The sequence below is a fragment of the Oncorhynchus masou genome, chromosome 6 (assembly GCF_036934945.1).
Source record: "Oncorhynchus masou masou isolate Uvic2021 chromosome 6, UVic_Omas_1.1, whole genome shotgun sequence".
In the NCBI taxonomy this organism is placed as follows: domain Eukaryota; kingdom Metazoa; phylum Chordata; class Actinopteri; order Salmoniformes; family Salmonidae; genus Oncorhynchus; species Oncorhynchus masou.
The window spans coordinates 48,820,474-48,834,744 of NC_088217.1; the positions used below are offsets into that span (position 1 = coordinate 48,820,474).

A 14,271-nucleotide genomic window follows, 5' to 3' on the forward strand; every position below is an offset into this window, starting at 1 on the left:
CTTCATAATGATTGACTAGTTAAAAGCGTGTTGCAACACTATTGTTCTATTAATCCTATTGATCTAAAGACAGAGGACGAGAAAACAATCCTCGTGTCTATTAAGCGCTGAAAGGAGTTTGAGGTGGGATGCCGTTCTCAACTGGCCCTGAAATTGGCCTTCGGTGTGGTGTGGTGATCGGCAGTGCTCCGTCCTCTCACACTGGGAGGGATTGGTTGAGTTCTTAAAGGGACAGTGCTGTAAGGTGTGGTTTGTAGTTACACCACGAGCAGGCGAGAAGGGCTATGCTCGAGATGGAAGGACCACTGGATGGATCAAAGTAGGCAAATATGAGTATCCATAGACCATGCAAAATACATCACATTGGTAACATGGAAATCGCTGTCACTCATGGAAACACATGGAAATATATTGCCACCTCAGCATTATGATGAGTGATAGCTTGGCTGTTTTACTGTTTTTGCACTAACATCTCTGGCTTTTGATCGTCAGAGTGTGACAATGGCTTGGCTCCTGACATTTTCTTATGTACTTTGTGGCAGTGCTCCCCTAACTACTTATTCTGTTCATCTCCAACTAGGCATTGTGGTAGCTACGTTCAGGGCTGATGCCTGCCAGTACCAGGTATCCAATTTGATCCATATCCTATTCATGTCTTCTCAAGTCAATTACAATTACGTCAATTACATCAAACTTATTAACTTCAGCATTTTTCTTCATTCCATTGATAGTGGTGATGAACTGATTTCAGAATAATAAGACATTGTCATCTGAGAGGCTCTAATTATGGGATACTTGTTTTCAAATGCAATTACTTTCAAATGTGTTCACTTTTTTGTCTGAAAGGGATTCTGTCTGTAAATGCATGTCATATCTGTGCCCTATCTACGGAGATGAATACTCCCCTGTCCCACTGAACTACTCCAGCGCAGGAGAGAACCATTCTTTCTAATAGCTCAGCTGAAGCATGAAAGATATGGGCAGATTTATCTCAATTCCTTGACCTTGAACCCATTCATGAAGTCTTTTTACATGGCCTTTCTACGAAGAGGCTCGCCTAGACATCCACTCTGGCTCCCAGAGCATGGAGAAATGCATTCCATCTGAAGTTTTTTTGTATAGCTCGTGTATCTGCTCCAATTGTTCCACCAGTGTATCTGGACCACGTGTCTTGCGTTGTCTCCACGGAGGAGAAAGGAGGAGGAGGAGGAGGAGGAAGAGAGGACAAGATATCTAAACGAACACCTATGCAGTAGCCCAAGAGTCCAAGCTGCTAGAAGACACTTGATTCAGCTGGCCTGGAGTAATGATGGGGGAAAAAATTATACTGTTACATATCGGGATATTATTTTTGACAATATATACAGTTGAATCAGAAGTTTACATATACTTAGGTTGAAGTCATTAAAACTAGTTTTTCAACCCCTCCAAAAATGTCTTGTTAACAAACTTTGTGCATGACACAAGAAATATTTCCAACAATTGTTTACAGATGGATTATTTCACTTATCATTCACTGTATCACAATTCCGGTGGGTCAGAAGTTTACATACACTAAGTTGACTGTGCCTTTAAACAGCTTGGAAAATTCCAGAAAATGATGTCATGGCTTTAGAAGCTTATTATAGGCTAATTGACATACACTAAGTTGACTGTGCCTTTAAACAGCTTGGAAAATTCCAGAAAATGATGTCATGGCTTTAGAAGCTTATTATAGGCTAATTGACATCATTTGAGTAAATTGGAGGTGTACCTGTGGATGTATTTCTAGGCCTTCCTTCAAACTCAGTGCCTCTTTGCTTGACATCATGGGAAAATCAATAGAAATCAATAGAAATTTGTGGACCTCCACAAGTCTGGTTCATCCTTGGGAGCAATATCTAAATGCCTGAAGGTACTACGTTCATCTGTTCATACAATAGTATGCAAGTATAAACACCACGGGACCACTCAGCCATCATACCGCTCAGGAAGGGGACGCGTTCTGTCTCCTAGAGATGAACGTACTTTGGTACGAAAAGTGTCAATCAATACCAGAACAACAGCAAAGGATCTTGTGAAGATGCTTGAGGAAACAGGTACGAAAGTATCTAAATCCACAGTAAAAACGAGTCCTAAATCAGCATAACTTGAAAGGCCACTCACCAAGGAAGAAGCCACTGCTCCAAAACCGCCATAAAAAAGTTAGACTACAGTTTGCAACCACACACTTGGAGAAGTGTCCTCTGGTCTGATGAAACAAAAATAGAACTGTTTGGCCATAACGACCATCGTTATATTTGGAGGAAAATGTGGGAGGCTTCAAGCCTAAGAACACCATGTTTTGGGGGTGCTTTGCTGCAGGAGGGACTGGTGCACTACACAAAATAGATGGCATCATGAGGCAGGACAATTATATGGATATATTGAAGCAACATCTCAAGACATCAGTCAGGAAGTTAAAGCTTGATCGCAAATGGGTCTTCCAAATGGACAATGACCCCAAGCATACTTCCAAAGTTGTGGCCAAATGGCTTAAGGACAATAAAGTCAAGGTACTGAAATGGCCATCACAAAGGCCTGACCTCAATCCCGTAGAAAATGTGTGTGCAGAACTGAAAAGGTGTGTGCGAGCAAAGAGGCCTACAAAAATGATTCGGTTACACCAGCTCTGTCAGGAGGATTCGGCCAAAATTCACCCAACGTATTGTGGGAAGCTTGTGGAAGGCTTATCCAAAACGTTTGACCCAAGTTTAACAATTTAAAGGCTATTTGCTACCAAACACTAATTGAGTATATGTAAACTTCTGACCCATTGGGAATGTGATGAAAGAAATAAAAGCTGAAATAAATCATTCTCTCTACTATTATTCTGACATTTCACATTCTTAAAATAAAATGGTGATCCTAACTGACCTAAGACAGGGAATATAGTAAAATAAAATTGGGAGAGTATCGGAATATTTTTTGCACTAGTCGACTGTACCTGCACCAAAACTCCCGTATTTGTCCTTCATAGCTTGTTCTCCACCTTCTATTAAAAGAGGGAGCCAATTTGTTTTCAGCCCTTTTGTTTACATGACTGATGAAAACATGTTTTCTCATGGTACTTTCTGGTCCCTCTGCAGCAGATATATGGTGAGCAATATGTTTGAAACATCGAATCGCAACACATAGAATCGCGAGAATCGCAATTCATATCGGATCGTGTTGTTTTAATATCGTATGGTGAAGTCCCAGGTAATTGCCAGCCCTAGTTTGGAGGAGTGTCATCTGAGTGATAGGCTGGGAGTGGCTGTAATATGTGAGGCTTGGAATATGAATCTGTGTTGAATGGATACTGGGAGAAATCACAAAGTAGATTCTCCTCTATGCTGGACTCCTTCTGGGGCTTTTTTATTCATGCCGAGGAAAACTCTGCAAATTCATTTTCTGTCACCTGCTATTGGGCATCAGATTAGTTTGGGGAGGAGGCGGGGTTCAAACAGCTATTGCTTTTCAGCATTGCCACCAGACGGTCTTGGGCGGTCAAAGGCAGCCCTGCATATTGTATGGCAGGTGGGACATGGTGGGATAGGGAGGTTTCTGAAATGTCGTACCTCAGTCCGCCTTGGAACATGTAAAGATTTCTCTCCCAACTAAAAAACAAACAAAACAGAAGTTATTTTGAATGAATGTCTTGACTCCCATTGTCAAAAAAAATGTATGATGTACTTACGTCCAGCTGTACAGATATTCCAGAAACAGCTGGGACCAAGTGCCTATGGGTGCATATTAAACAAAGTTCTGGAGGTAGTTGTAGCTCTACCTGCACAGTGGAATTGGGAAGTTCCATGTTGAACAGCAATCATTAAAGAAAGAGGATTGTAGTTGTGTTTACAGCTTAATCCACATAAGCTTGGGGACCATTGTGGTAGCAATTATAGGCATAATATACTTTTTATGCAATATTATGCAATTATTTTACACTATCATCACAATTATTATGTAGTTTATTCCTGTGTTATGGCATTCCTGGGGTTGCAAAGGGAGGGTATGTGTCACGGTTTTCTTCTATCTCCTCTGACGACGAGGTGTAGCAAGGATCGGACCAAAATGCAGCGTGGTAATTTTCATACATGTTTAATAACGACTAAACACGAACAACACAAATAACCAAAACAGCCTATACTGGTGCACAGTAACACAGAGACAGGAACAATCACCCACGAAAGACTCAAAGAATATGGCTGCCTAAATATGGTTCCCAATCAGAGACAACGATAAACACCTGCCTCTGATTGAGAACCACTTCAGGCAACCATAGACTTTTCTAGATAACCCTACTAATTCACAATCCCAATAACTACAAAAAAAACAAGACAAAACACACCACATAATAAACCCATGTCACACCCTGGCCTGACCAAAATAATAAAGAAAACACAAAATACTAAGACCAGGGCATGACAGTATGTTACTGGAAACGTTCCAGTAATCTACCAGAAGTTTGGTAACTTTCAAGGATTATATGTAATTTATCACAAAACATCTAGTGGCCCTTTTGGGTACTTCAGATTATCACAGGTGTCTGTAATTATCTCGGGCCCTCTGTGTGGCCTTATCACATGTAAAATGTATGAAATAATTAAACAAGATGATTTTAAAAAGTACATTTGAATGACAAAGCTGTAAAACATTCTCCTAAATATAAACCATCAACTTAGTGAATACTATTGCTGTTTCATATGAGGGTTTCAGCATTAACTATCCTTTATCATTTTTTTTACACCGTTTTATTTATTTGACTATATCAATACATCTTTGTTATAAATGTTTTGGTACCCAACTGGAGGCAGTTATGAAAAAAGTAAATAGTTTGAAGAGTTGCAGAGATAATTGAAAATGTGCCATTGTTGATCAGGTGCTTTTTTCATTAATTAGGGTATTTTCTCTTGAACCATATGGTTTATCCACGTGGACAATATGGACACACACATAAAATATATGCTATATATGAATACATTAAAAAAAAAAATGTTTAAGTATAAATAGCCAAAATTACCATAGAAGATTCCGGTAACTGAAATAAATTACAGGTAGCTTTGCAACCCTAGATATTACACCCTTTAAGTATGTAGACTACAAAGTCTGAAACTATGCTCAACTTTCCATTTCTGTATAAACCTCGGTGTCATAAACTCTGAGAAGGCAATCAGTGGATGTCATTTGCATTCTATTAGACTGACCCCAAGGCACAGCTTTGAGGACACAATCTGCACTAAATATCCAGCTCTTTGGGCCAAGGTTTTCTAGATCAGGAAAAGCACATCTAGGGGAAACTGAGTTTTCAAAAACAAACGGGAGTAATTTAGTCCTGTGGAATAATATCTGTTGTTGTTGGTTATTGTAGGGTTGGTCTTTCTGTTTAGCATATAGAGTTTGATAAGGTGTGTGGTCCTGGGATTTACATTTTCAGGAGCATCTCTGATTGATTAAATGTTAGTCAGACATGTAGGGTAAGTCAAAGCCATCACCTGGACTCAGTGAGTTTACATAAATATGCATGATGCCATCTGCAGCTCAATAAAAACATTCACTGGGTTGCTAATGCTGTTTGCACATGACATGCATTATGTTTTTAATTGTCTACTACTGTATCTTCCTTGTTCATTTGAAATCTGCGATGGAAGCATCTGTGACGGCTCAGACTGATGGCTAATATAAATATACATATACACATATATATACACATATATATATATATATATATATATATATGCTGTTCAATTAAACGGTGGACTTGGTACTGTCATTTTGTTCTAGCCAGGGTGATGTACATACAGTGCCGCTCTCTGCTCTTATCCACTGCCCGTGAAGGATGTAGCTCGTTGTGCTTGTGCCTGGACTGCCATGCATGTCAGATGGTCTGGTTGGATGTTAAAGTTCCAGTGGAAAGGCGTTCTCTCCAGGCAGTTTGACAACGGAAGGCTTAACATCGACCTCTGTCATTCCTCTGGGTGGAGTGTCCTACCCCCTCTGTAGCAACCTACCCCCTGGTGTCAGGCCAGGCCAGCTGAGAGGTACTGCTGCTGGGTAGACTTTGTGGCCAATGGCCTCTGGATCTCAGTCCGGATGGACCTCCTAACCAGCACAGCTGTCCCTGCTGTGCCTGCTTCAATTACAATGTGTTTGTTAGAATTAAATTAGCATGTGAGATGGACTAGAGTCAATTCCTGACCAGTAATGCTATATATACTATATCAGGGGGAATATGGGCAGCTCTCTTTTTTGACAAAATATAGCCAACTCTCCTTTCATATTGTAAAAGATCTATACTGAACCATTCAACAAAAACACATTAGCTTATTTTTCTGTTTTCTAGACTTCCTCCTCCTTATAGAGGGAAAGGTAATATGCCCTTCCACGCTGACTGACTCGTCAATGTTCCTCCTCAAACATGACTACGGTTCTACTCCATTAAAGGATTCATTAGCCAGGGTATCTCGTTGATGACAGTATTAGTGAGAGCTCAACTCCTGTCGATGAAATCTAACACGGTGTCTTAGTAACGGGGAGCGTGCCCGCCTGCCTGCCTCTCCAGGTGCACTCACCTGCTCCTCCTCTGGAGAAGCAATTATTCTTTGTGTGGTAGGATGAAGGAGGAGGCGCTCCCCAGACGGTCACACAGCCAAGCCCCTGCTAATTGGTGATGTTAGGGATTCAGACCAGATGCCAGGAGCTCCTCGCTCTCCTTCTCCTCCTTTTTGCTTTGCTTCCTTCTTTCTCCACTTTGGTTTTGTTTTGTCAACACTTGCTTTTGATATGTATATCAATAAATGTTTTATTCATGCAATCTAGGAAATCAGTCGGGTTAGCCCCGTGCCCCTCTTTATTTCCTCCCCACAATGATTCACCACATGTGTGTGGGTTCACAGTTTCAAAGGTGCTTTTCTGAAAGGCTGGTACAATTAAACAACCCGGGCGAAAATGAATGATTAATGCAATTGTCAATCTCACACCCGGAGAAAACAGCGCAGATGAAACTGCAGATCCATGGTATTTTTTCTTCTGTTTTTCTGACAGGCTCCAGTATTTTTAATGAGTCTGTGATGCTAATTGAGTGGCTGGGAGGGAGGATTGATCGGTGCTGCTCCAGGCAGAACAGCTCAGAGGCAGGGGCAGAGGCAGGGGCACTGGCAGGATGTGCTGTATGGCGTAGGTTTACAGTTCCTGTCTCCCAAAGGGTGTGTGCACCTGTTCCAGAATAACGGCTCTGGCTCTCCCTGTTAATCATCACTTTAAAGATGTGACGTTTAATTTAAACTGCGCTCTACTAAGATCATGTCAACGTTTATTAAGTCTCATAATGACTGTGACAGCAGAGGCCATCTTTGTGAAGAGCAAGTCACCATGACTCATGGATGGTAGTCGTCCCCCCCCCTGCCTGACTGCCTATCAGTTGTCATGGAACTTTGACTGATGCAAGCCAATTCAAAGTGGTGATGTAGTAACTATGCAGTACTACCACACACTGATACTTTACATAATACAGTTGGTGTCTTGGTAAAAAAATTGTTAAATTGTTTTTATCCAATGGTACAGTAACTCCACCACCGCGTATATGTGCTTTCCTCATCAATATGTCCTATAGTCATGAAGAGTACCACTGCAAAAGATTCACTGATGAGAACAGAAATGCTATGCACATAGTCAATACCTGCTTGAAACTTTAGTCAATTGCCTGTTTGGTTGAACATTCTGTTCTGTTTTTACCCCCCCCCCCCACCCCCACCCTGTACAGTAGCTTTATGGTTTAATATATATATTCTCCAGTCTCCACTGTTGTTGCATCATCCATCCAGGGAAGGTAACATTGTGGACCCGAGATAAACACACGAGTCTGTCACATCACTTGGGACTTCAGTCTAACCAGTAAGGACTCTGATGAGGCTGTCTGTCTGAGTGGAAACAAAACAAGTCCAATTATACCAGCTCAAGTGCAATGCAGTGGAGGCAGGCAAACAATATTGTTTTTTCTGTATTCTCTATCACAGACACCCTTTACTGGAATTATAGTCTTTGTATAATGGAAAATAAGAATTCTGGTGCACACACACAAACATACGCGCATCAACTAGATATATGAACCCATTCACTTTTAAATAAATACCAGATAGGCCTACGCACTTGTGAAAAAAATCAGCCAGTCTTCACATACCTGTTGAAGGGTTGTGAAATTAGTCATGAATTTATTTGCACCCTGCTTCACACAAACACAATAGTTTACCACTCAACGATATGCAATATCCATCAGTTTATGCGACTATAAATTGAAATAGCTGAGTGCTGTTTCTTTACGTGCTAGTCACACACGTACACATGTACACACACACACACACACACGCGTGCGCGCGCGCACACACGCACAATCACACACACAGTGTGAACACATCATTTTCATACTTTATTTACAGTGAGAATAGACAGCAGTCTGGAAGCAGCCAAGCCCTTCACAAAGCATTTTCAGTCCACTAAACAGCTCTCACTGGGTGCAAAAATGTAAAGATCTTACCAAAAATGTATAATTTCAAGTGGTCAGACATAAATAATCTTCGTCCAGTTTCTCTTGTCATTGTGGCTACAGTAATTCAAAGGGAATCTCATTTGAGACACTAGATATCAATTACATATCTTTCTTAGAATAATTCATTCATTGTTTCATTTTTTTTTCATTCATTCATTTTCAGTCGTATTATTCATTGATTCTGGAACAAATTAGTGTGATCATTTTCTCTCAAGATGAAAAAATAAAGACATTCTGAGAATAAAATCTGGCTTCCATGACAAGTTCATAAAGGCCATCCCACAATCAGTGGGTGAATACAATTGGCTTGGTCTTATTACAGATGGCAACAATAATGACACAAACATGTAAATCTGTTTACTCCAACGTTTTGGAATAGGGTTTATGGCCTCTGTCTCTGTATCGTACACTTTCCAATGTATTCTCCATTCAACAATCATCTATTCCATTTGTCATCTCTGTGCTAAATCTATCAAGGATGTGGGCATTACTTCAGTCCTAACTCTCTCAGTGTATTGAGGAACCTGATTATGACCCCGTGAAAATTTGATGGAAATGTATGAAAACACCACCTCAGCCTCATAGCCTGAATTTTGCATGAGAAATGGGGAAAGTGTGTGTGTGAATGTCACAATTATGAATGCAAGCCACCAATTTGAGCCATGCTGGAAATTCAGAGCGCTGGGGCTCCTTCTCGGCAGAAGTATACCCTGGTGCTTTCACCTGACAAGTTTCTTCTGCCAAATATCATGCTCATGAATCGTGCTATAAAGCTATAGTCTTTCTTATTTTTTTTTGGTCTGGGGTACGGTATGTGAGGCCAGTAGGGAGTACAGTAAAGATAGCTGCATGTGTTCCATGAGGCTTTAATGGTGACCTACTTTCACTGTAGAATAAGATGTACAGTACACTATTATTATGTCTGCCCAGAACGAGAGCAAAGAGGGTGTGCTGCTTTCTTTAACTGTATCACGTACTGGCAATACAATATCCCAAATTGGGAATGGGAATGTGTCATAATCAGTGGAGACTGTCGCATCTGTTGCAGAAGTGATATGAGTTTTGACTTGCGGCAATACACTGTAACTTGTCTTCACTCATTACGTTCACACATGCGTTCTTTTGCTAAAGCATGTTATTAGAGCCACTCCCGAATTGTTTTTCCGACGGGCCTAGTTTGAAAACGAGAAGAAAAGATTTTAGGTCTGCAGGGAGTACTGTATCGTAGTTAGGGTTTTTGTTTTGGAACGCATTTTGTCACATTAGCTTATCAGTCACGTGACGTCTCCAGCATGTTTTTCTGTTGTTTTTCATTTTTCCTCAGGGGAGGTACCTTAGAGAAGATCCCAAACAGAAACAGCAGATGTGTTCATTTTCATTGCAAAGTTCTGGGAAAAACAGAGCTTATCTTTCCCCAAATTAGCATGAAGTCTCAATGACTGCTCACAGGGCATCAAAGGCATGTAATTATAGAAATTGTGCAATTTGTGAGGGTAGGACAAAAGCTACGGTCACAAACACAGGAAATCATTCCCCCAGTAAGGTATTTTCGCTGTTATTGTTTATTTAAACATGGCATTGAATAAGGCAAATTGTCATGTTTTGAGTGGCTTTGTTATTTACTGCACAATGTAGCATTGATACATCCTGCTGCTAAAAAGCTTTTCTATTCGGGAGACAAAATAAGTGGCCTGGATCGCCATTGTGGAGGCAATATGCACCACCGCTGCAAGCCAATAAGAACACTGACCTTTGATGTTATACACATTTCAGGAACCAGTCATGAATATCTTTTAGCCAGGCTAGCCACAGGCAGGTGTTAAATACACTCTTTGGTTGTGTTGGTTTTTTTGTGTTGTTTAAAAAAAAAAAAAATGACTCGACAGACAGTCCATAGTCATGTCTTGATGGATCTGGCCCGAGCATGAGTCTGCTACTACTGCAGCGCAGAATGGAAATGGCTGAAGATTGGCTAGGTAATGTACTGTATAACCCTTGAATCACATCTAATCACATTCTAGGCCAAAGGTAAGGTGGTTGCAAAGGCTGTCCCTTGTCCTTTATCCCATGGCTTACTGACACTAAAGGCTTTTGTTAAGTCATGCACAGATAGCCCATTGGATTCCCAGCTGCCCATGGAGTAATGGAGACTTCCGTTCGGTGTGTGTCATTTCACTGAGAGAATACAAAACCACAGCCGAGGAACGCTAACCGCACAACTAATTGCTTAAACGTCTGCAGAGACACAACTACTCCAATAGCACTTTGTGAAAAAAGGATGCAAGTTAAAACATGTCCCGACTGGTATACATTTGGAGATCTCCTATTACCGCCTAAATGGCTTTGAAGACACGTCTCACTTCCGATAATTCTTGTCTGTGCGACGGTGCTGTGACAGACGGAATTAATTGATATGTTTTGTCTGCTTGTGGTTCGCCCCCCCCCCCACCTTATGGTTTTACCAGGTCTGGCCTGTTTGCTGTCTCGGACTAATTGCCTGTTTTGCAAGCAGGTTTGTTGTCTGAGCCTGAGTGTAAGCTGAGTGTTATCCCCTGTCCGTGTGCCCCCTATAGAGAGCAGTGTCCTGCAGAGCCCAGTATTCACCAAGCAGCCTGGCAGCATTGTGTTCCCTGTGGACTCCCAGGAGAAGAACAGAGAGGTGGTGTTCAGCTGTGAGGCCCAGGGAAGCCCATCTCCACTTTATCGGTGAGTATGTATTACACAGTGCACATCTCCCACCACAATCATTTCCCTCTGTTCTGTTCTTGTGGATCGATCATTTTGTGAATTTGATTTCATTCCGATGTAGCACCCTGACTGCTGGACACAAAATCGTTTAAAAAAATTAATAAATACAGTACGAGTCAAAAGTTGGACACACCTACTCATTCCAGGGTTTTCTTTATTTTTACTATTATACTACAATGTGGAAAATAGTACAAATTAAGAAAAACCCTTGAATGAGTAGGTGTTCTAAAACTTTTGTCTGGCACTGTATATATATTTTTTAGCTCTTTGAGATCACACACATGAACGGTAAAAGCATTCATCCCACTTAAGAAATAGTATGGAACATTATCTTTCCTATTTTGGGAAAAGCAGTGTGGCTCTGGTTATGAACATTATCTGGTTCAAACGAATTGAGGCAGAGGCTCAAAGAGACTGTCCCTTTCGCTCTCTCTTCTTCTTTTCCTGGACGGTTCGTTAGTCTATCGAAAGGTTAGTAAGTTGTATCGCTGGCAACTGCAAGGTTCAAATCAATCATGTTTGCACGCTGAAATTGCTGGGTTGAGATTTAGAAGGATTGGTACGTTTAATACTTGGGATTGAGCCAGTTTAAAGGATGACCTAATCAGCTGTTTCCTGTCAAGGTCGCTGTACAGTCCTGTCAGAGAGAAGCACAGAGCCTTGGGGTGGGATGGGCTGCCTGCCTGCCTGCCTTCTAAGACTGTATTCCTTTACGCAGCTGTAGACTAAATCATCTTCAAAGTTCATTAACAGCACATCACAGAATCGTATGCTGTGACTGGCTGATGTAAGAGAGGCTGGGCATTACATTTGCCTCATCATCTGATATGCTTTAAAACGGTCTGTCCCTACAAACATAAAGCTTCTAAGAGAATATTAACTCTGGAAAGAAGAAGCATTGTTCCCTGGTTCTGGGTCTATTTGGTTTCCCCAAAAAAGAGAAGTACAATGCAGAAGGCTAAAGGAAAAGATGTGACATTCTACAAACTTGTAAGCCACGTGGTATTGTATCATGCCACTGTATGGACATCCTGTTGAAAACATGATTGCATGAAGCATGTGCTTAACAAACGGAGCTGTTGTACCAGTGTCCCCCTCTAGAATGATTGATAGCCAATGAGATTATTCGATTGTCTGCAGCATGTCCATGTACTTGATTAGATGTGTTGCTCGATGTATCATAGCTGTGATGTTAAATTATGTTCAAGAGTCAGTGTCTGGACAACATCTAGTGACAAGACCATAGATTTCATCTTAGTGTGTTCACCTAACTCCCTTACTTATTCCTTTGTGCAGAACATACCTTGTAGAGCGTAATGCTCCGATGTTGACCTAAAGACAAGTGGAGTTATGTGTTTTCTCATGATTACCATATCAGTCAAAGCTATGGCAGTTAACATTTGTACATGTTTTATTTAACCTTTATTTAACTAGACAAGTCATTTAAGAACAACTTCTTATTTACAAAGACGGTCTTAGCTCTCATCCAGTACACCCTATTTGCTACAAAAAAAAGACCTTGACAATCCTAAGCTAGCACATTTTTGTCCTGTCAACCGGGCCTTTTTGAAAGACACATTTAACGCTACGTAATAAGACTTCTCCCTGCCAACGCATGTGAAACTGAGACAGTGTAGCACATCGATAGATAGACAGTGATCTTCTTCTGCAGGGTCGTACATTGTGCAGTCTTTGTGATTTGTAACAAGATACTTATACATTACTCATCAAATATCTTTCTCTGTCCCTAAATTTGCTCTCTTTTAATGTCTTAGAAAGTCACGGATAAGGCATTAAAGGAATAACCGTCAATAAAATAATTAGCGGGCACGCGTAATTAAAATTGTTGGCTCTATTAAGTGCTTTCCTTGTGGATTTGTTGCTCACTCTCTCTGTTGAAGAATCATAGAAGGCTGTTGAATGGGGTGCTTTCATTTTTAATGGAATACAATTTTCTTCTCTGAAACAGAAATAGCACTTAGTAACAACACATAACAGCCTGCTATGAGAGCTGATGACGACTTCCTCCCTTGGAGATCTAGGATCATGTTAGATCCTCTTCTCTTCCTGTTGCAGGTTCTCTCTCTGGAAGTCTGAGTAGTTAGAGTAGACTCACTACCGGGAAGTAAAATATTAATGTTGGTACTTGTTTTTCTTGCATTGGAAGTTAAGCGAATGGCTGGAGTTGCCTTGTGAGACGGTCGGGGAGGACCTTTGCCATAGTGTGTGTAAAGTAATGAGGCTCTGGAGACCAGGGGACTTGTGTGTGTACTGTAAGGCTAGTGTGGAGTAGGCATGGTAATGAATTCGGGAATCATTATATATGTTGCTTGTACAAGCAGTGCTACTCCAATAAGCACTATGTATTTAATGGCATGGCCATATTGTATTCTGAACATAAGAAGAAAGCCACAGGGAATGTTTATAATCAGATATTTTTAGGTGAACTACATGTTCCCTTTTCCTCAAGCGTACAGAACATGTTCAGGTGCTTATTATCTTGAGTGTGCCTCAGTCATAATTGGCGTAGCAAGACCTGAGTTCTCCCCTCTCTATAGCGAAGCCCTGGGAGAGAACTCTCAGTCCCAGTCTTTATATAAATGCTTGATATGGTCGGTAGTTGTCTAAATGCTGGATGAAAGAGAACAAAGACGTTGACGTCAAATGTTATGCTTTTAACCTGGCATTAACCTTTTACAGTGGGCTCTTTATTAGTAGTGCCTTTTCTTGGCTAAATCATACAATAAAATAGCTTTTATCTATTCAAGCAGAGCTGCACCAACCTAATGCAGATATTTATAGGAATGCTTTGACAAATTCACCCTATTTGTTGAGCTGTTTGGAATCCATAAAGACAATCAATTACTCTCCTCACTCCAAAGACATAATCAGCAACTAATCGCCCTGGACGCTAATCATGATTTGCGTCGCCCATTTCCCAATAAAGTGATTAAGAATACCTATCATGCTTACTCATA

The 14,271-nt window shown here is 40.9% G+C and overlaps 1 protein-coding gene across 3 annotated transcripts in view; it reads left to right on the forward strand.

Moving 5' to 3' along the window:
* The window catches only part of cntn4 (contactin 4), a 169,940-nt gene that overhangs the window by 34,947 nt on the left and 120,722 nt on the right, over positions 1 to 14,271 (forward strand). For all 3 annotated transcript variants that reach the window (XM_064968917.1, XM_064968919.1, XM_064968918.1), the window contains exon 3: positions 11,119 to 11,251. In XM_064968917.1, coding sequence (XP_064824989.1) covers positions 11,119 to 11,251 — 133 coding nt within the window. The remainder of the gene's footprint in view (positions 1 to 11,118; positions 11,252 to 14,271) is intronic.